The sequence below is a fragment of the Ornithorhynchus anatinus genome, chromosome X1, assembly GCF_004115215.2.
Source record: "Ornithorhynchus anatinus isolate Pmale09 chromosome X1, mOrnAna1.pri.v4, whole genome shotgun sequence".
Taxonomy (NCBI): Eukaryota; Metazoa; Chordata; class Mammalia; order Monotremata; family Ornithorhynchidae; genus Ornithorhynchus; species Ornithorhynchus anatinus.
The window spans coordinates 20,565,688-20,586,814 of record NC_041749.1 but is presented as its reverse complement, the minus strand read 5'-3'; the positions used below and the strand labels follow the sequence as shown (position 1 = coordinate 20,586,814).

At 43.9% G+C, this 21,127-nt stretch overlaps 1 protein-coding gene across 3 annotated transcripts in view; it reads left to right on the top strand.

Moving 5' to 3' along the window:
* Positions 1–21,127, top strand: part of DOCK2 (dedicator of cytokinesis 2) — a 359,556-nt gene that overhangs the window by 263,215 nt on the left and 75,214 nt on the right. For all 3 annotated transcript variants that reach the window (XM_007673344.3, XM_029050179.2, XM_039910387.1), the window contains one exon: positions 6,122–6,216. In XM_007673344.3, coding sequence (XP_007671534.1) covers positions 6,122–6,216 — 95 coding nt within the window. The remainder of the gene's footprint in view (positions 1–6,121; positions 6,217–21,127) is intronic.

Here is a 21,127-nt window from a genome sequence, read left to right as displayed (position 1 = left end):
TTGTACTGTGTGTGTGTGTGTGTGAGTGAGAATTCTCTAACCCCCTTTTGATTCTCCACCTCTCCCTGGGGTCCACTCTGACCCTGTTCGTCCATTCAGCCCTAGTTCATACTCCATGGACTCAGATCCTTATAATAATTACACAAGCAGCATGACCTAGTGGAAAGAGTTGGGCCCTGGGATTCAGTGGACCTGGGTTCTAATCATGACTCCATCACTTTTCTGCTGTGACCTAGGGCAAGTCAGTTAATTTTGAATATCAGGTACCTCATCTGAAAATGGGAATTAAGACTGTGAGCCCTATGGGGATTGTGTTCAACCTGCTTACCTTATATTTACCTTAGTGCTTAGTTAAGTGCCTATCACATCATAAGCATTTATTCCTTATTCAATCATTTATTGAGCCCTTACTGTGTGCAGAACACTGTACTAAGTGCTTGGAAAGTACAGTTTGGCAATGAATAGAGACAATCCCTACCCAACAATGGGCTCACAGACTATTAATAATAATAATAATAATAATTGTGGTTTTAAGTGCTTACTATGTTTAGAGCATTTTACTAGATGCTTTTGTCCATCTCTCTACCCCGATTAGACTGTGAGCACGTCATTGGGCAGGGATTGTCTCTATCTGTTGCCAAATTGTACATGCCAAGCACTTAGTACAGTGCACTGCACATAGTAAGCGCTCAATAAATACCATTGAATGAATGAATGAATGGCGTAGATACAAGATAATCAGGTCAGACACAAGTACCTGACCCAAAATTGACTTACAGTCTAAGTTTCAGGGACAACAAGTGTTTCATCCCTATTTTACAGATGAGGAAACTGAGGATCAGAGAAGTTAAGTGACTACTTGCTTAAAATTAGACAGCAGGCAAGTGACAGGACCGGGATCAGACCTAGGGCCCCTCCTCGGCCGGGGCTCTTTCCACTAGACTCCACTGCTTCTAGTCAGAGTAGCTTCTCTATCTTTAGCCAGGAGCGAAATGAAAATGGGAAGAAAAAGATGAAAGAAAGAAAGCAGAAGGAAGAAAGTCCACTCATTATTATTATTATTATGGTATTTGTTAAGCGCTTACTATGTGCCAAGCACTGTTCTAAGCACTGGGGTAGATACAAGGTAATCAGGTTGTCCTACGTGGGGCTTACAATCTTAATCCCTGTTTTACAAATGAGGTTACTGAGACACAGAGATGTTAAGTGACTTGCCCAAAGTCTCTCAGCCGATAAGTTTTAGAGCCGGAATTAGAACCCACGACCTCTGTCTCCCAAGCCGGGGCTCTTTCCACTAAGCCATGCTGCTTCCCATTTATTTATTCCATTCCCACTCATGGTTCCCACATCAGTTTCTCAACCTAAGAATCTCTCTTCTACCCTTCCTGTGACTTCTTTCCTTCTCTCCAGATGTCTTCTTCCCAACTTCCCCATTCCCCCAAGCCCAAGAACAGAAGCAGTGCCATAAAGGGTCAGAATATTGATCCATACAGTCAAGGGCTCTGTCTGCACAGTGACTTCTTGTACACTACAGGAAGCAAGGGACCTTGATAATTGCGGAGGTTTAAGGTGGGAAAGAGAAACAGAGCAAAGGAATTCTGGCTAAAGAGAGAAAGGCAGAAAATGCACAGGAGTTGGCAGTATCTTATGAGTCATTTCCTTTTTCTCTTTCACCCAAGGCCCCTGGAATCCATAACAGGGACAGGGATTGAGGAGGAACAGTAGTGGGTGGAAATCAGTCATCAGTCGTATTTATTGAGTGCAGAAAACTCTACTAATGCTTGGTAGAGTATAGTATAGCAATATGAGACACCCACAGTGAGCTTATAGTTTAGAGGAGGCTATTTAGTGGTTGTAAGCATCTCATCATCAAGCCAGCTATGATGGGTGAGGCAGACTCTGAACTAAAGATCAAGACAGAGTCAGAAACTGTTTTCTATCCCACAACCTGAGTGGCCGAATATGAAGGGGTGTAGGAGAGGAGGGTGGAGCTCCCTTCCAGGAAGAGACCCACAACCCTGTATGGGCCCTGCCGTAGCAGTTGTGGGTGGGAGGAGCCAGACCTAGCCTGGCTGCCGACAGGCTGAAGTCGGAGGGTCAGGAGGACTGGGGGAAAACAGAACTTTTCTGACTCACTATCTGCTGTCCCCAAAGAGCCTATCTTAGGGGGGTGAGATTTTATGTGAAACATTTTTTTTTTTTAGTTTCTTTTTCTTTCTTCTTCCCATGCAGATTTGCTGTAGTTAGTGTAATCCTTCTTGGATGTTTCCTCTTGACTTGTTGGAAAAGGGAATAATTTCTTTTGCCGGGCAGGGAAGAGCAATATAGGGAGGAGGGAGTTGGCTTCTACTTCGTTTAACAGTTTTATCCTCACGTCCTCAAAGACTCTGGAACAGCTCCCTCCTACACCGTGTGTGTGTGTGTGTATGTGTGTATGTGAATCTAACTCCGTTATCTGTGCAGTATATGGTAGGCTCAAAATAGAAATTAACACCTTCTAAACTGAGAAACTGCAGCCCAGGGCTTTTCTACCTATGCAGCCAGCAGCTCTGACACTATCCAGAACAATGTCTCCACTGCCAGAACAGCCTCTTTGACTGTTTACCCCTCAGCTGTTGCTGGAGCAAAAGCTTTATTGCCATCAATGGAGCATCCGCATCTGTCTGGCACATCCAGCCAGCGCTGCTGAGGGAGGCTTCTACTCTACCAGAGTCAAGGATCAATACAAGCGCCGGTGCCTTACCTCTGCGTCAATTAGGATGATGCTCTTTCTCCTAATTTCACCTGGAGTGGCATGAAATTCAATCAAGGATAGTCAGAAACCTTGAATAACCTTAATTCTCTGTGAGCTCTGGAATTTTTTCAACCAAAGCCCTGGTTCTTTTCTAGAACTCACTTGCTCTGCCTGAGTGATATCAGCTCTGATGTAGACACGTTATCCTCCCACAGACCATATGCTGCTTATCTGGGACTCCCCTTGGAAGGAGGTGCCTGAAGGCTCATGGGGACTCTGAGATAAGCTCAGATACCTAGATACGTAATTTTGTACACTTTGTTCTTCCTAGCGGACATAAGGCACTACAGCAAGGTAGTGCCTGACGTCTGCTAGAAAGAACAAAATAATAACAATAATGTTATGTCGTTGGTAAAGCATTTTTAAGGGTGCATGGTCCATGATAACAACAGTGGTGGTTTTTGTTAAGTACTTATTTTGTGTCAAGCACTGTACGAAGGGCTGGGGTGAAGACAAGATAATCAGGTCAGACAATCCTTGCCCCTCCTTGCTCTCACAGTCTAAGTAGGAGGAAGAACAGATATGGAATCTCCATTTACAAATGAGTACATATCTATAATTCTATTCATTTATACTGATGCTATCCTGGTTCTCCTCTTACCTCTCTGGCCGATCATTCTCGGTCTCCTACGCTGGAGCCTCCTCCCCCTCCCATCCTTTAACTGTTGGAGTTCCTCAAGGGTCAGTTCTTGGCCCTCTTCTGTTCTCCATTTACACTCACTCCCTCGGTGAACTCATCCGCTCTCACGGCTTTGACTACCATCTCTACGCAGATGACACGCAGATCTACATCTCCGCCCCTGTCCTCTCCCCCTCCCTTCAGGCTCGCATCTCCTCCTGCCTCCGGGACGTCTCCACCTGGATGTCGGCCCGCCACCTAAAACTCAACATGAGCAAGACTGAGCTCCTCATCTTCCCTCCCAAGCCCGGTCCGCTCCCAGACTTCTCCATCACCGTGGATGGCACGACCATCCTTCCCGTCCCGCAGGCCCGCAATCTCGGTGTCATCCTTGACTCGTCCCTCTCGTTCACCCCACACATCCTATCCGTTACCGAGACCTGCCGGTTTCACCTCTACAATATCGCCAAGATCCCTCCTTTCCTCTCCACCCAAACGGCTACCTTACTATTACGGGCTCTCGTTATATCCCGGCTAGACTACTGTGTCAGCCTTCTCTCTGACCTCCCTTCCTCCTCTCTCGCCCCGCTCCGGTCTATTCTTCACTCCGCTGCCCGGCTCATCTTCCTGCAGAAACGATCTGGGCATGTCACTCCCCTTCTTAAACAACTCCAGTGGTTGCCTATCGACCTCCGCTCCAAACAAAAACTCCTCACTCTAGGCTTCAAGGCTCTCCATCACCTTGCCCCTTCCTACCTCTCCTCCCTTCTCTCTTTCTACCGCCCACCCCGCACGCTCCGCTCCTCTGCCGCCCACCTCCTCGCCGTCCCTCGGTCTCGCCTATCCCGCCGTCGACCCCTGGGTCACGTCCTCCCGCGGTCCTGGAACGCCCTCCCTCCTCACCTCCGCCAAACTGATTCTCTTTCCCTCTTCAAAACCTTACTTAAAAATCACCTCCTCCAAGAGGCCTTCCCAGACTGAGCTCCTCTTCCCCCTCTACTCCCTCTGCCATCCCCCCTTTACCTCTCCGCAGCTAAAGCCTCATTTTCCCCTTTTCCCTCTGCTCCTCCACCTCTCCCTTCCCATCCCCACAGCACTGTACCCGTCCGCTCAACTGTATATATTTTCGTTACCCTATTTATTTTGTTAATGAATTGTACATCGCCTTGATTCTATTTAGTTGCCATTGTTTTTATGAGATGTTCTTCCCCTTGACGCTGTTTAGTGCCATTGTTCTTGTCTGTCCGTCTCCCCCGATTAGACTGTAAGCCCGTCAAACGGCAGGGACTGTCTCTATCTGTTGCCGACTTGTTCATCCCAAGCGCTTAGTACAGTGCTCTGCACATAGTAAGCGCTCAATAAATACTATTGAATGAATGAATATTGATGCCTGTCCACTTGTTTTGTTTTGTTGTCTGTCTCCCCCCTTCTAGACTGTGAGCCCGTTGGGTAGGGATTGTCTCTATTTGTTGCCAATTTGTACTTTCCAAGAGCTTAGTACAGTGCTCTGCACACAGTAAGGATGCAGTAAACACAATTGAATGAATGAATGAAATGAGGAAACTGAGGCACAGAGAAATTAAGTGACTTGCCCAAAGTCACACAGCTGATAAGTGGTAGAGCTGGGATTAGAACCCAGGTCCTCTGACTCCCAGGCCTGTGTTCTTTCCACTAGGCCATATGCTTCCCTTTCATTTAATCAGCATCAGAAATTTTCAGGAGTGACAAAGAAGAGGAAGCTCCAATCCCCACCCTTGAGAACCTCATTGGGGTGTATATTTTTTGAAAGCTTGACACTTTATTCTTTAAAAACTAAGTGTAATGTCTTGCCTTTGGGCATCGGAATTGCAATGTACTTCAGGGTTTTGCTATCCTATATTATGCATCCTGTAGAGAAGTATGTTTTCCCCAGAATCCTGAGATACATTGTATCAATGGATAGTATTAACCTTCATTTTGAAGAAGAGATAGACACTTTGGTGTTGTATTTTGTACAATCTATTCATGAATTTGTGTGTGTGTGAGTCATATTTACTGAACTTTTAATTATGGGTTCATTTTAATGATAGTTTTGTGAGCAGTGAGCTGAGATGCTTTCATGAAATGTAGGGTTTTTATTTCAAGTACATACATAGAATGATAAATTTAAAATTACACATCTAACAGCCCTTTTACACTTTTACCTCAAACAAGAAGCATCTTGGCCTGGTGGATAGAGCACAGGTCTGGGATTCAGAAGGACCTGGGTTCAAATCCCAGCTCCTCCACTTGTCTGCTGTGGGACCTTGGGCAAATCATTTCACTTCTCCATGCCTCAGTTACTACATCTGTAAAATGGAGATTAATACCCTGAGCCACATGTGGATAGAGGAACTGTGTCCAACCTGATTAACTTGTACCTACCAACCTGATTAGCCTGGCACATACTAAGTGCTTAACAAATAGCATAGAAGAAACACAAACAAAAACATAAAAACAGAAGTAGGAGTGACTTATTGTAGGGACTTTTTCTCTCTGTCCCTATTTCACTGATCTTTCTGCAACGGCTCCAGGGAACAAAGTTTTTCAAGCTGCATTTCTCAGTTTCACAAGATTTGCTTCCTGGGATGATAGCTTTCTTTTTTTTGCCTGATAGAGAATTCTGCTTTGGCTTTGGAGTCGATTTTCTGTAGTGATTCAGAGTTATAATGTGCTTTTTATCATTCTAGGACTTCTTGATGGAAACGTTTATCATGTTTAAGGACCTCATTGGGAAAAACGTTTACCCTTTGGACTGGATGGCCATGAGTATGGTGCAGAACAGGTAACTGAATCAAGTAAACATCCTCTAGGGCTGCTCTCAGCAGAACAGTTATGCTCCCTTAATTACTGGGTCACGGGCTTTCATTGGTGCTGGCAAATATTGTTTGTTAAAACACCGTAATTTGATTAAGGGGCAACATCAGGGGAGATACTTCTTTCTCCCTCCTGGAGTATCAGAACACTTAAAATAAGTGCCCAGTCAGCATCCTTTGCAGCTATTGCAGGCCCTTTGTGGTTCCAATGCACAGGTGATTGTGGGGGCTGAGGACTCAGCTTAAAAACAAACCTGCAGAGCCCTAATTTGGCTCTCTGCCAAATTGTCTTGCTCCACATCCCAAGGGATGAAGGGAAGCTTCCCTCTGACTTTTGAAATGTAGTTCGCTTTTTGTATTTCCTCTTTTCCCTTCTTTCTCTGCATCCACCCTCCCTTCTGTGTCACCTTGGCACTTGGATTTGCACACTTTACTCACCCCTCCCTCAGCCCCACGGCACTTATGGACATATCTGTAATTTATTTATAATAATTATTGTGGTATTTTTTAAGTGTTTACTAGCTGCCAGGCACTGTATTAAGTACTGGAACAGATATAAGGTAATGAATTGGACACAGTCCCTGTCCCCCATGGGGTTCTTAATTCCCGTTTTGCGGATGATATAATTTAGGCACAGAGAAGTTAAATGACTTGCGCAAGGTCACAAAGCAGACGAGTGTGACCCAGGTCTTTCAGACTCCCAGGCCCGTACTCTGTCCACTAAGCCATATTACTTCTCTATTTATACATTTTACATTTATATCAATGTCTCTTTTCCCCCATGAGAAGCAGCATGGCGGAGTGGATAGAGCATGGGCCTGTGAGTCAGAAGATCATGGGTTCTAATCCCAGTTCCACCACTTGTATGCTGTGTGACCTTAGGCAAGTGCCTCAGTCACCTCATCTGTAAAATGGGGATTGAAACTGTGACCCCCACATGGGACAAGGACTGTATTCAACCCAATTTGCTAGCTTTCACCCCAACACTTAGTACAGTGCCTGGCAAATAGTAAGCGCTAACAAACACTGCAGTTACTATCATTATTTTTATTATTGTAACCACAATTATTATAGACTGTAAGCTCACTGTGGGCAGGGAATGTATCTACTAACTCTTACATTTTACTCTCCCCAAAGCTTAGTAGAGTGCTCTGCACAGAGTAAGGGCTCAATAAATAACATTGATTAACACCCAGCCAATGTAAGGCCAAGGGGTCCAATCACAGTCACACAAACATTTATTACCAAAAAATATGACATTTTAAAAATTACCTGAGAGAAGTGTGACTATTACCTGAATTAACCAGACTCTTTCCAATCCACTTTGTGTTGCATAGTTCTGTTGAAGCAGATTTTTTTTCCCCCCCTCAGCATTTGCTGTTTCCGTTACATCCTCTTTTTGAACTCACTGAATGCATTTTCACTCAGGCCGTTCAATGTTCAATGCAGATTTCTGGCCCGTGGCAGGTGGCAGCTGGCAAGGCTCTGTGTTGTTCACGTTACCTCAGAGCCCTGTGGCCTCCCCACAGCTTTGTTCTCTATAAATCTTCTCCTGCAGCCCAACTTTAGGTTAGGGGCCTGAACAACCATCCTGGCATTTTCCCCGAGGTGCATATCAAAATGGGATCAAAGAAAACATCAGGTTCAGTGGGGGAGATGATGCATCTGGATGGGAAAGAAACAGAAGTTGATTCTAATAAGGCTTTGTGTTTGGTATTCTGCCTCTATGTATTTGTGTGTATGATATGCACAAATGCAAACATAGAACCATGTGAAAACCATGCCTCAGCCTTTTTCACGATCACTTGGGACATACACAGGGAAGGGCTTGTGAACCAGAGAACTGACACTTGGAGAATGTGGGTGTGTTTTTGTGAGTAGTTGAAGTTGGTAGAGCCCTATTTCTCCCATATTTTGTTTTAATATTAGGTAAGGCAAGTCGAGTATCCTGGGATACTTTTGAGGATGCATTGATTACAGATTTTTTACTTTCCTAACCCCCTGACTACAACTGCAGTTCTGCCTATCATCAGGAACTTGGTTCGTTCTGTGTTCCCCAACAGCTGGAATGCTCTCTCATATCCATTGTGTGGAAAATTGGTGCTAGGGAAGTCTACTGGATAGAGCGCTGGATTGTGCAATCAGTTCTCTAGGCCGAGACTTGCCACTAGCTGTCAGACTATGGACGTGCCACTTTCCCTCTCTGGACCTCAGTTTCCAGAGAAAATGAATTCCATCTGAAAATGGATTCATTATTAAGCTCGTTGTGGGCTGGGAATGCGTCTCCCTACTCTGTTTTATTGTACTCTCCCAAGCATTTAATAAAGGGGCCTGCACGTGGGAAACACTGAATAAATACCATTGATCGATTGATTAATCTCTGCAATTGCCTAGTTTATGGAGATGGTGGAAGTATAGACACTGCATTAAGCACTTGGGAAAATTAAACATAATGGAGTTGGTAGAATAATGGAGGTGGTAGAATCAAGTTCTGGCCCCATAAGGATTTTACAACCTACAGGGGAGCCTAGATTCTACAAGTCTAAATAGCCCCTTTGGAGCCAAAAGAAAGCTTTCATGTGCACGCGCGCGCGCACACACAAGCACACACACTTTGAAAAACTCCCTAATTACACAGAGAGCATTATGTTGACAACTGGAGTTCTAGCCACTTCTGATACTTGCCTTGTCTCAGATGCAATCTGATGATTCACTGTAAACTAATTTAGACCGCAGTTTCTGAATATGCTAAGGGTGAAATAGGTCCTAGTCTTTCCATACACAGTGTTCTGTGTCTCAAGGTGAGAAACAAATTGACTAGGTAAATTGGCAGTTAACTTATGTTTCCCTTTGAGTTCTGACTAGCACATCCTGTTACTTAAAGTGAGGAAGTTTGTAAATAAGCAGAGGGCTCCTAGCACTTAGAAGAAATATGAATTTGTGTTCCTTGGTGGTCTAACAAGGAATACTGACCAGGAGATTCTTTGTTTAGATCTAAAATTAAATACAAACCAAGATCATTTCCTGTACGTTTCCACATACTAAGCTGCTTCCCTTTATGCAATTCATTTTAATGTCTGTCTTCCCCCACTAGATTGAATGCTTTTAGAGGGCTAGTATACTCTTGACGATGTACTGACTCTTTTGGATTCTACCAAGCAGACTGAGGTGTTCACACCTCCTCCACTGCACTTTCATACTTATTTTTAAAGTTTTTTGTTCTCCCACACACCTGTAATTTTAATGCCTGTTCCCCCATTAGATTGTAAACTTCTTGAAGGTAGGGATTACGTCTACTAACTCTATTGTACTTTCCCAAGCACTTAGTACAATGCTCTGCACAGAGTAGGTGTTCAATGAATACTACTGATTGATCGAACGAGAAGTCCGAAAGTGAGCTCTTCTCAATCTATGGCATTTATTATTATTAATGATAACAATACTAATAATAATGGTATTTGTTAAGCATTTACTATGTGCCAGACACTATACTAATCATCGGGGTAGATACAGGATAATAGGTTGGACATAGTCCCTGTCCCACATAGGGCTCATAGTCTTAATCTCTATTTTACAAATGAGGTAATTGAGGCTCAGAGAAATAAAATGACTTCGGAAAGTCACAAAGCAGGCAGTCAAAAAAAAAATCATATTAATTGAGTGCTAACTATGTGCAGAGCACTATATCAAGCACTTGGGAGAGTACAGTATAACAGAATTAGCAGACACGTTCCCTGCCCATAATGCACTTACAGTCTGGGGGAGAGGGGTGGGAGACAGACATTAATATGACTAAGTAATTCATAATAATTTGAAGATGTGTACATAAGTGCTGTGGGGCTGGGGTTAATATTAAATGTCCAACGGTCACAGATCCAAGTGCACAGACAACACAGAAGTAAGAGCGAGTTGGGAAAAAGAGGGCTTATTTGGGGAACACCTCTTGGAGAAGATGTGACCTTAATGATGCTTTAAAGTTTGAGAAAGTGGTGGTTTGGCATATATTGGGGGAGAGGGAGTTCCAAGTTAAGGGAGGACATGGGAAAGGGTCTGTGGCGAGATAGATGAGATTAGGGCACAGTGAGTAAGCTGGTGCTAGAAGAGCAGAGTGTGCGGACTGGGCTGTAGTAGGAGATTAGTGAAGTAGTACGGGGCAAGCTAAATGAGTGCTTTAAAGAGGATGATAAGGAGTTTATGTTTGCTGTGGAGTAAGTGGGCAACCATTGGAAGTTCTTGAGGTGTGAGGAGACATGAACCAAATGTTTTTGTTGGTGAATGATCTGTGCAGCAGAGTGAAGTATGGATTGGAGTGGGGAGAGACAGGAGGCTGAGGTCAATGAGGAGGCAGATGCAGTAGTCAAGGTGGGATAGAATAAGTGCTTGCATCAGCATGGTAGCTGTGAAGGTAGAACCAACAGGATTTGGTGAGAGATTGAATATGTGAGTGAAATGAGAGAGATAAATTGAGGATAATGACAAGCTTATGGACTTGTGAGATAGGGAGGATAGTGGTGTTGTCTACTGTGGTGGGAAAGACAGGGAGAGGATGGAGTTTGCATGGGAAGATAAGGAGTTCAGATTTGGACATGTTTAATTTGAGGCATCTGCAGGACATCCAAATAGAAATGTCTTGAAGGCAGGAGCAAATGTGAGATTGCAGGGAGGAACAGGGCTGAAGGATGTAGGTTTGGAAATCAGCTGCATAGAAATAGTAACTGAAGCAAATGAGTTTTCCAAGAGAGTGGGCATAGAGGGAGAATAGAAGGGGATCCAGAACTGAACCCCAATAGACCTGTACTTTCAAGGGGTGGGAGCCAGCAGAAGAGACTGAGAAGGTTCAATCAGAATGATAGGATTAGAACCTAAAGAGAATACTGTCAGTAAATCCAAGGTTGGATCAGGTTTCAAGGAGAAGGGGACGGTCTACAATATTCAAGGAGGTTGAGGGGTCTAGGAGGATTAGGATGGGGTAGAGGTCATCAGATTTGACATAAAGAAGGTCACTGGTTACCTTAGAGGTGTTTCTATGGAGGGAAGGAGGCAGAAGCCACATTGTAAGAGAACTAATAGAGAATTGGGGGATCGGAAGTGAAGACAGTGGTTGTAAACAACTCCCTCAAGAAGTTTGGAGATAAATGGTAGGAAAGAGATGGGGTAATAACTGGAGGGAGCTGTGGGGTCAAGGTAGGTTGTCTTTTTTTTTTTAGGATAGGGGATTCATAGCATGTTTGAAAGCAGCGGAGAGGAAGCCATTAGATAATGAACAGTTGAAGATGGCAGTCAAGGAGGTAAGGGAGAAGCCGAGTGTTTTAAAAAGGTATGAAGGGATGGAGTCAGAAGCACAGGTGGAATCAATCTACTAAATCTACTCGGGTAGATTTAGGGAGGAGGTGAGAGATCTCATCTTGAGTTATTGCAGGGAATATAGGGAGAGTCAAAGAGGGTCACGGAGGATGGGTATTTAAGGGGGGCAGGAGAGATTTTAGGGAGATCATGCCTGATAGTTTCAACTTTGTTGATGAAGTGTGTGGCCAGGTCATTAGGGGAAAGAGATGGTGGAGTTGGGGAACAGGAGGTTTGATAAAGAAGTTAAATGTCTGGAGCAGCTGGAGGGGGCAGTGGGAGTGGGAGTGAATTAGGAAAGTGAAGTATTGTTGTGGGGCAGTGATGAGGGCAGAAGTGGATAATATTGAAGGTAGATTAGACAGATGGCAGAGCCGGGATGAGAACCCGGGACCTCTGACCCCCAGGCCTACGCTTTTTCCACTAGTGATTTTAGTAGGGCTTTGAAAGCAAATGGTCTGTCAGATATGAGCAAGTGAGGGTGTTCCAGGCAAGAGGGAGAGCCAGAGGTCAATGGTTAGAGAGATGAAATTGAGGCGTTGTGAGTAGGTTGGTGATAGATGAGTGAAGTGTATAGGCTAGTTTTAGTGAAAGAGGAGCAAGGATAAGTAGAAGGGAGAGAACTGACTGAGTTACTTAAAGCTGATGATCCCGAGTTTCAACTTGTGATATGGAGATGAATGGGCAACCATTATAGGTTTTTGAACTGTGGGGAAATGTTTTACAAAATGTTTAATAAAAATGATATGAGCCACTGAGTGAAGTGTGGACTGAAGAGGAGAGAGGGTGGAGGCAGGTCACCGAGGAGGCTCATGCAATAGTAGAGATGGGGTATGAATGCGTGGACTGGTTGCTGTTTGGATGGAGAGAAAGGGGTGGATTCTAGAGATGTTGTGAAGATAGAACTGGCAGAATTTGGTGACTAACTAAATGTGTGGGTTGAAAGAGAGAGAGAAGTCAAGGATAATGCCAGTGTTCTGGGCTCGTGAGACAGGGAGGGTGGTGGTTTTATAAGTGATGATGGAAAGGGTTTAGGGAGGTGGTGATTTGGAGGGAAGATGAAGAGTTCGGTTTTGGACATGTTCACTTTGAGGTGTTGGTGGAAAATTTAAGTAGAGATGTCATGAAAGCAGGAAGAAATGTGAGATTGCAGAGAAAGAAAGAGGTCAGGGCTAGTAAGGTAGATTTGGTAGTCATCGGTGTTGAAATGGTAGTTGGAGGCTTGGGAACAGGTGAGCTCCCAAAAAGAGTGGGTGTAGATTGAGAAAGTAACAGGATATAGAACTCAACCTTGAGGGACACCCACAGTTATGGGGAGGAAAGCAGAAAAAGAGCTAATGAAACAGCCCATGAAGTGGCCAAAGAGGAGAACCAGGAAAGGACATTGCCACAGAACCCAAGGTTAACGATTCCTAGTGATTCCAGGAGAAGGGGGTGGCCCACAGTGTCAAAGATGGCTGAGATCTTTGGGAGAACTAAGATGAAGTAGAGTCCACTGGATTTGGCAAGGAGGTCATCACTGACCTCAGAGCAGATTCAGTGGGAAGAAGGAGGTGGAAGAAAGATGGCAGAGGGTCAAGGAGAGAATAAGACGACAAGTAGTGAAGGAAGCGGAGGGCAATAACTCCTTAAAGGAGTTTGGACAGGAATCATAGAAGCAGGAATAGGATGTTAGCTGGAAGGGACAGTGGAATGAAAGTAGGGTTTTTAGTTTAGGAGATATCTCAACTGTATATATTTTCATTACCCTATTTATTTTGTTAATGAAATGTACATCGCCTTGATTCTATTTATTTGCTGTTGTTTTAATGAGATGTGCATCCCCTTGATTCTGTTTATTGCTATTGTTCTTGTCTGTCCGTCTCCCCTGATTAGACTGTAAGCCCGTCAAAGGGTAGGGACTGTCTCTATCTGTTACCGATTTGTACATTCCAAGCGCTTAGTACAGTGCTCTGCACATAGTAAGCGCTCAATAAATACTATTGAATGAATGAATGAATGAATTTGAAAATGAAGATTAAGGAGGAGAGTGGTTCAAGATGGCAATCAGGTAGGGAAGGAAGGGGGACACCTGTTTTAATAAGGTAGGGAAATTCAATTTCAAAAGTAGGAGAGGGATCTCCTCTTGAGAGAGCTGGGAAGGATGAGAGAGCACCTAGGAAAATAGGAAGAAGAGGGAGATCTCTGGGAGTTTACTCTTCTCATCCCTGCTTGCTCTATATGGATCTTCTTCCTCTCTCCACTATTTGAATCCTCTTAAGATAGAAAGATAATTTGAAGCTGACAACAAAAGTAAAGATGATTGCTGTGACTGCTGATAACACCATTTCTGCCCTCATTTTGGTATTATATGAGAGACAACTCATATGTGTGGAAGTGTTTACATGACAGGATTTCAATACAGCTCCATTCAAAGAATCAGATAACTGATTTTTAAATTAAAGTCACGTTTTTTAAAAAACCATTATTGGAAGATCGGGAAGGAAACTAAAAAAAAATCTCTTTCTGAAAGACTGACAGGCAGGGGATTTTGCAAGATCCTATTTCTGCAGCACCAGGTCTTGGCTCCACTCAGTTTTCGTTGCGGTTTGCTAGGCTGCTTTTTGATTTTTTTGATTCACTCTCTTAACTTATTCTGGTAAAACAAGAGCCTTGCAGCTTGCTTTGGAAGTTGAGTAAGAAAATTCCAACCAAATAGGTAACAAAGGACTCCTAACAAAAGATTTATATTATGCAATCACTAAAAAAAGCCAAAGATCTTATTTTTCAAACTTTTGTTCACATCACTGGGTCTTGACGATCCTGTCGATCAGATCTCCTAAAGGGAGAGAAAGGAGAGATTGAGTTTTAAGGACATCCAGGGTGAATGGAGCATTTGGTAGTGATTCAGCTTCTGGGAGAAAGCAGAGATATCCTTGTTCCATTGCCTTTGGAAGCCATTTTGTCTAGATACTTCACTTTTGGGACTCAAGAGTTAGGAAGAGTTTATTGTACGGATTTAGCAAAAGGTCAACATAAGCAGTGTGTTTGTGTGCATCATGCTCACATGTGTATTTCATATGCTCTGCCACTTGTCAGCTGTGTGACTATGGGCAAGTCACTTCACTTCTCGGTGCCTCAGTTACCTCATCTGTAAAATGGGGATTGAGACTGTGAACCTCACGTGGGACAACCTGATTACCCTGTATCTCCCCCAGCGCTTAGAACAGTACTCTGCACATAGTAAGAGCTTAACAAATACCAACATTATTATTATTATATATACGTATATGATACGTATATGTATATATACAATAAAACTACTATTATATCTCATGACTGGCAAGATTGACAGTAGAGTTTAGTGAAAAAGGAGTAGTTGTATCATATATATAAACACACACACATGTTGGAAACAAAAGGAATGATCATAGGCCTCAGGATATACATATATGCCTCCTGTGACCTAAGATCATTCCTTCTGCTTTCAATATCCTCTTCAAGTGTACAGCTGCATGAACAGTAACCTCTCAATGAATACCGTCGATTAACGTATATGTGTAAAAGCGTAAGAACAAATGATGGAGTCTCCATTTGGGAATGATGGAGGGACCTCTTCTCTGAGTCTTTGGAAGTGAGGATCTGAGTAGCAGAATTGATAACAGTCTTAGTAGCCTTTGCTGCACAACTCTCACGCTCTTCCCTGCCTGCCATTTTTCTTCTAGGGCAAAGAGTGCAACAGACGAGTAGGCTGACAGGGGTGCAACACATTATCAATCAGTCAGTGATATTTATTGAGCACTTATTGTGTTTGGAGCACTGTACTGTGCACTTGGGAGAGGACAATAGAGCAGATTTGATAGACACATTCCCTGCACACAAGGAGCGTACAGTCTAGAGGGGGAGACAAACATTAAATTATGGATATGGATATGTGCTATGGGGCTGAGGGTGGGGTGAATAAAAGGTGCAAATGGAAGGTCAAGGCAGAAGGGTGTGGAAGAGCAGATTTTTTCTTTAATTTCCCTGCAGGAACCATTTAGGCCTCCCAGTTCCACAACATCGAGATGATGCTATCCCTGAGCACCATAACCCGGGAGGCAGTTGCCTTGGTAACCACTGCACTCTTTGCCACCCAAATTGGTCATTTATTTACAGGATTCAGGCTGAGCCTGGCCACTCTGCATAATGTCCTAAGTGGTCCTTTGGTAGGAAACCTTCACCACTGATGGCATAACCCCAACAGGCTGAACGGGAACCCGAATTGAGGTCACCTGATTGCTAGAGCAGTACTCTTTCCACCGTAGCAATAGCAGGATCCTATATATGTACATATCCATTTCATACCATGGGTGTGGAAAGATAGTCCCTTACTGGGCTGCTCATATGTATACTCTTTGCAGTTCCTGTCTCTGATCATGGATTTCCGTATCACGATCTTCCCAAAGGTTCCTCTCGAGGAGAACAACCCCTCTCCTAACTGCCATGTACCAGGCTGTCCGGTCGGCTGTATGTCCTCCCACCATTTGACTGTTTTTGTTTGAGTCCACTTCTCTCTCAAAACTCTTCACTGGCTCTCTGGGACTTTTTGCATCAAGCATAAACTCCTCACCTTTCGTTTCAAGTCTCTCCATCATCTGGACTCATCTTCCCTATCTGCTCTCTTCACCACTCCTTCACCAGCTCACCATCTTCACTTCTCCCAAACCAACCTGCTAGCTGTACTTTGCTCTCGACTCTCCCACCTCCATACCTGGCCCAAGCTGTTCCTCTGGCTTGGAACTACCACCCTCCCTCTCCACATCAGGCAGATCACAGCTCTCCCCACTTTCAAAGCCCTCCTAAAATCCCTCCTTCTCTGAAAAGCTTTCCCCCATTGATTTCCCAGTACCCTGAGCCATCTCTTCTCAGCCAACTCTAGCACTTATGAACATAATATAATAATAATAATAATGTTGGTATTTGTTAAGCGCTTACTATGTGCAGAGCACTGTTGTAAGTGCTGGGCTAGGTACAGGGTAATCAGATTGTCCCACGTGAGGCTCGCAGTTAATCCCCATTATACAGATGAGGTAACTGAGGCACAGAGAAGTTAAGTGACTTGCCCACAGTCACACAGCTGACAAGTGGCAGAGACAGGATCCGAACTCATGACCTCTGACTCCCAAGCCCGGGTTGTTTCCACTGAGCCACGCTGCCTCTCTAATGTACATTCTATTTATTTTGACTCTAGTTGTAAATATTCTGATGATTATCTCCCCCCAGTAGATTGTAAGCTTCTCGTAAGCAGGAAATGTAACATTTTATTATTCTTTATTCTCAAATGCCTAGTACGGTGCACAGCACCAAATGAGTCCTCAATGAATGCTGCCACTCATACCAATAATAACAATACCCTTTTCACTAAACCCTGCTGTCAGGCTCCCCCAGAGTCTTGATTCTGTTTTGGTCGGTCCATGAATCTTTTAGTAATACACTCCCTAGATAGTAGAATTCCAGTGACAACATTAAACTGTGTTGCTGCTGAAAATATTAGGTATTTTATAAGGATTTTTGGGTGTAGGCTAGTACACAACCTTAGATTCATTCAAACTTCCCATGCTTCATACCCCGATGCGGATATTTCAAAGTAATTAGTAAATATCAGTGCGGTTTGCATGTATGTACTTCAAAAGGCAGAGTCACCACCTTCAAGAAGAATGGTGAACGAGCTGTCTAAAACTTACCAGGGTTTCTCACTGGTTTCCTTTGCCAGAAAGATTTTCTATCCAGAATCCTTCAGGACAGTCTCCTGAAGAATGTACTTAGCCATGCATTACCTGAATTACAATGTGGCTTCAGCTCAAAATGAAGCACAACCTATTTGATTTTTGCAGCACCTCAGACAAAGAAGTTGAGGGAGCAAATTAAAATCCCTGTGAAGTATGAAGCTGCATCGTGACTATGACTAAACATTTCCCTCTACCTCTCTACCCCCACTACTGTTTTTCAGTCCCAGGAACTGTGGCATGAACCCTGCCAGTTTCCTTTTCTAAAACATGTCCCTAGCTCTTTTGAACATTTCCAATTGTGCAGGCGATCAGTTAGGGACAACAAAGATGATCCCTCTCGTCCTAATACCCATTATTACTATTGCTGCTCTGCATAGGCACCCTTAAAAAACTCTTACTCTAGCCATGCCCATAGAATGTGAGCTCAGGTAGAGCAGGGGAATTTATTTCTCAAGTTTAATTCAGGGCAACATCTAGCAGAGTCCCAGACACAGGTGGGCATTTACCATGCCAGATTTTCCCTGAATCTAAGCTACCCTTCAGGAGTTAGTCAGGCACTTTGCAAGCTGCAGTCTTCTTTTGGGGGGCCTTTAGAGACTCCCATGTAGTAAATAAGTATTTCAGTGCACTAGATGGGTCACTAGTGGCCTGAAACGTTACTAAAAGTAATTGACCTATTCCCAGGGAATTGTTTAGACTGAGGGAAAATATGGCTCAGTAAATACTATTCTGGTATTCTTGCACCAGTGCAAGAGCTTTATGAAAATTCTTTGCTGTGGGCACAGTATCATGCCAGCCTTATCCTATTCTGTACTGGGTGAACTCAAGCTGAAGATAATGCCAAGATTATGGTCTTGTGAGTTTGGGAGGATAGTGGTACCGTCTACAGTGATGGGAAAGACAGGGGAAGGATGGGCCTTAGTTGGGGAGTTCTCTTTGGGACATTTTACTGGAGGTGTCGGCAGGGTATGCAGGAGAAGATTTCCTGAAGGCAGGAGGAGATACAAGACTGCAGAGGAGAGGGGGAAGCAGTGTGGCTCAGTGGAAAGAGCCCGGGCTTCGGAGTCAGAGGTCATGAGTTCGACCCCCGGCTCTGCCACTTGTCAGCAGTGTGACTGTGGGCGAGTCACTTAACTTCTCTGTGCCTCAGTTACCTCATCTGTAAAATGGGGATTAAGACTGTGAGCCCCACGTGGGACAACCTGATTCCCCTGTGTCTACCCCAGCGCTTAGAACAGTGCTTGGCACAAAGTAAGCGCTTAACAAATACCAACATTATTAGGTCAGGGCTGGACAGGTAGATTGGGGAATCATGTGCATGGAGATAGTAATTGAAGCCATGGGAGACAATGACTTGATGTAGATGGAGAATAGAAGATGGTAAAAATGGAGAATATGTGTCCCTAAAATCCCAGAGAATAGAGAAAACAGCAGATGCTGTTATGAACAGGGATTAGTAATAATAGTATTTATAAGGGCTTACTATGTGCAGAGCACTGTTGTAAGCCCTGGCAGAGAATACCCTGGTGACAATTAGACTTGGTCCCTGACCCTCAGGGGTGTCACAATCTAAGAATTCTTCTTTCAGGTAGGCACCCAGTCCCATATCAACATGAGGGGCCATTACAAAGCTTCGGCACTGGCCAAAACCACCTCTAGAATGATGCATCAAACTACATTTCTTTAGAATATGCGATTATATCCATTTTTGAAGATAGCACTCCTGGTAAGATCTTACTATGTGTGGGAGTGTGGCTGAAAGATCAGTGTGAGACTGACATACGCTGCAGTAGTTCACATGTAGGGAAGAATCTGTGCTACACTAATGGGTCCGACCTGTTTTCAAGGCATAATAGTAGTAGAAACAGGAGTAATAGTCGCAGCAATAGGATTTATCGAATAACCACTGGTGTGGTGGACTGAACTAGGTACTTGGAAAGTAGAGAACATCAAAGTGATATGTTTCCTGTCCACAGGGTGTTTACATCCTTATGGGGGAGACCGACATAAAAATATGACCAGCTGGATTGGTCAAAAGTAAATGACTAAAGCCAACATATATACCTGAGTGCTAAGGAGGCTGTAAATATTTTTTTCTTCACTGTCTCCATGAAGGTAGCTCAAGGAGTGCAGCCCCTCTCCTGATTGCTGCCCTGCAAACTGGTCTGTCCCCTGCAGTGATCTCCCAATAACCTATTGGTGTGTTGCACTGAGGGAGACTATCTTCCACTATTTCTTTAAATAATTTATTTTGACTTCTTCACATTCCTGTGCCCCTTTCAGTATATCATACAGCAGTTGCTTAGGTCCCCTGCTGTCCATTCTTGATAATAATAATAATAATCATGTAATAATAAATATCTTGAGCTTTTTGTGGGACTGGGACTGCATCTGACCTGATTTCCTGAGAAGCAGTGTGGCTTAGGGGAAAGAGCACAGGCTTGGGAGTCAGAGGTTGTGGGTTTCAATCCCAGCTCTACCACTTATCAGCTGTGTGACTTTGGGCAAGTCACTTAAGTTCTTTGTGCCTCAGTCACCTCATGTATAAAATGGGAATTAAAACTGTGAGCTTCACATGGGACCAACCTCATTACCTTGTGTGTACCCCAGTGCTTAGAACAGTGCTTGGCATATAGTAAACGCTTAACAAATACCATCATCATTATTATTATTATCTACTCCAGTGCCTAGTACAATGCCTGGTACGTAGTTAGCACTTAACAAATATCATTATTATTATTATGGGTATCTGTTAAGCACTTACTATGTGTCAAGCACTGTATTGTGCTGGAATAGATACAGTGCAATCAAATTGAACGTTATCCCTGTCCCACATGGTCGGGGGAGGGTCACAGTCCAAGTAATAATAATGTTGGTATTTGTTAAGCGCTTACTATGTGCAGAGCACTGTTCTAAGCACTGGGGTAGACACAAGGGAATCAGGTTGTCCCACGTGGGGCTCACAGTCTTAATCCCCATTTTACAGATGAGGTAACTGAGACAAAGAGAAGTTAAGTGACTTGCCCAAAGTCACACAGCTGACAAGTGGCAGAGCCGGGATTCGAACCCATGATCTCTGACTTCAAAGCCTGGGCTCTTTCCACTAAGCAACACTGCTTCTCTAGTAGAACAGAGAACAGGTGTTGAATCCTCATTTTTCAGATGAGGCGCAAAGAAACAAGTGACTTGCCCAAAGTCACACAGTGAGAATACAGGTCCTTTGACTTCCAGGCCAGTGATCTATCCATTAGGCCACAACACCTGGTTACTTGAGTCAGATTTGGGTATGGAATTCCTCTTTTCCCGAGCCTGTTGCGGACACATTTGTATATTCTCAATAATGTTGGACATCTGCACTGACGTGGTGGCAGTCAAAGAAGTCGGGATCCCATGCCAACAGTGGCCCCTCAGTTTTCTCAGTTGCTCCCATAATTTGGTGACTTTACACATGGAATTTGTCGCCCATTGGGAAGCAGGTCCTAGGGTGCTTCCGAGAAAATGCAGTCCTCTGTGTTGTAAGTGGGTGGTTCATAATAAACAAACCTGGTTTTACAATCACACTTTGCAGGCTAGAGGAAACTAGAGGCAAAAACATTTCCATAAAGCAAAGACAGTGGTCACACGGATGGTAAATTGCAGCTGAGAGATTGATTGTCCCTTGTCTTCCTGAGCTCGCTCTAATGGGCAGTACCACAGAGAGCAAAGTCCGGGTAATTATGTTCACACCGCTAAGCAGTGGAGGTTTCCACGGCTGTCAAATACTAAATGAATATCACCACCAAGTCTG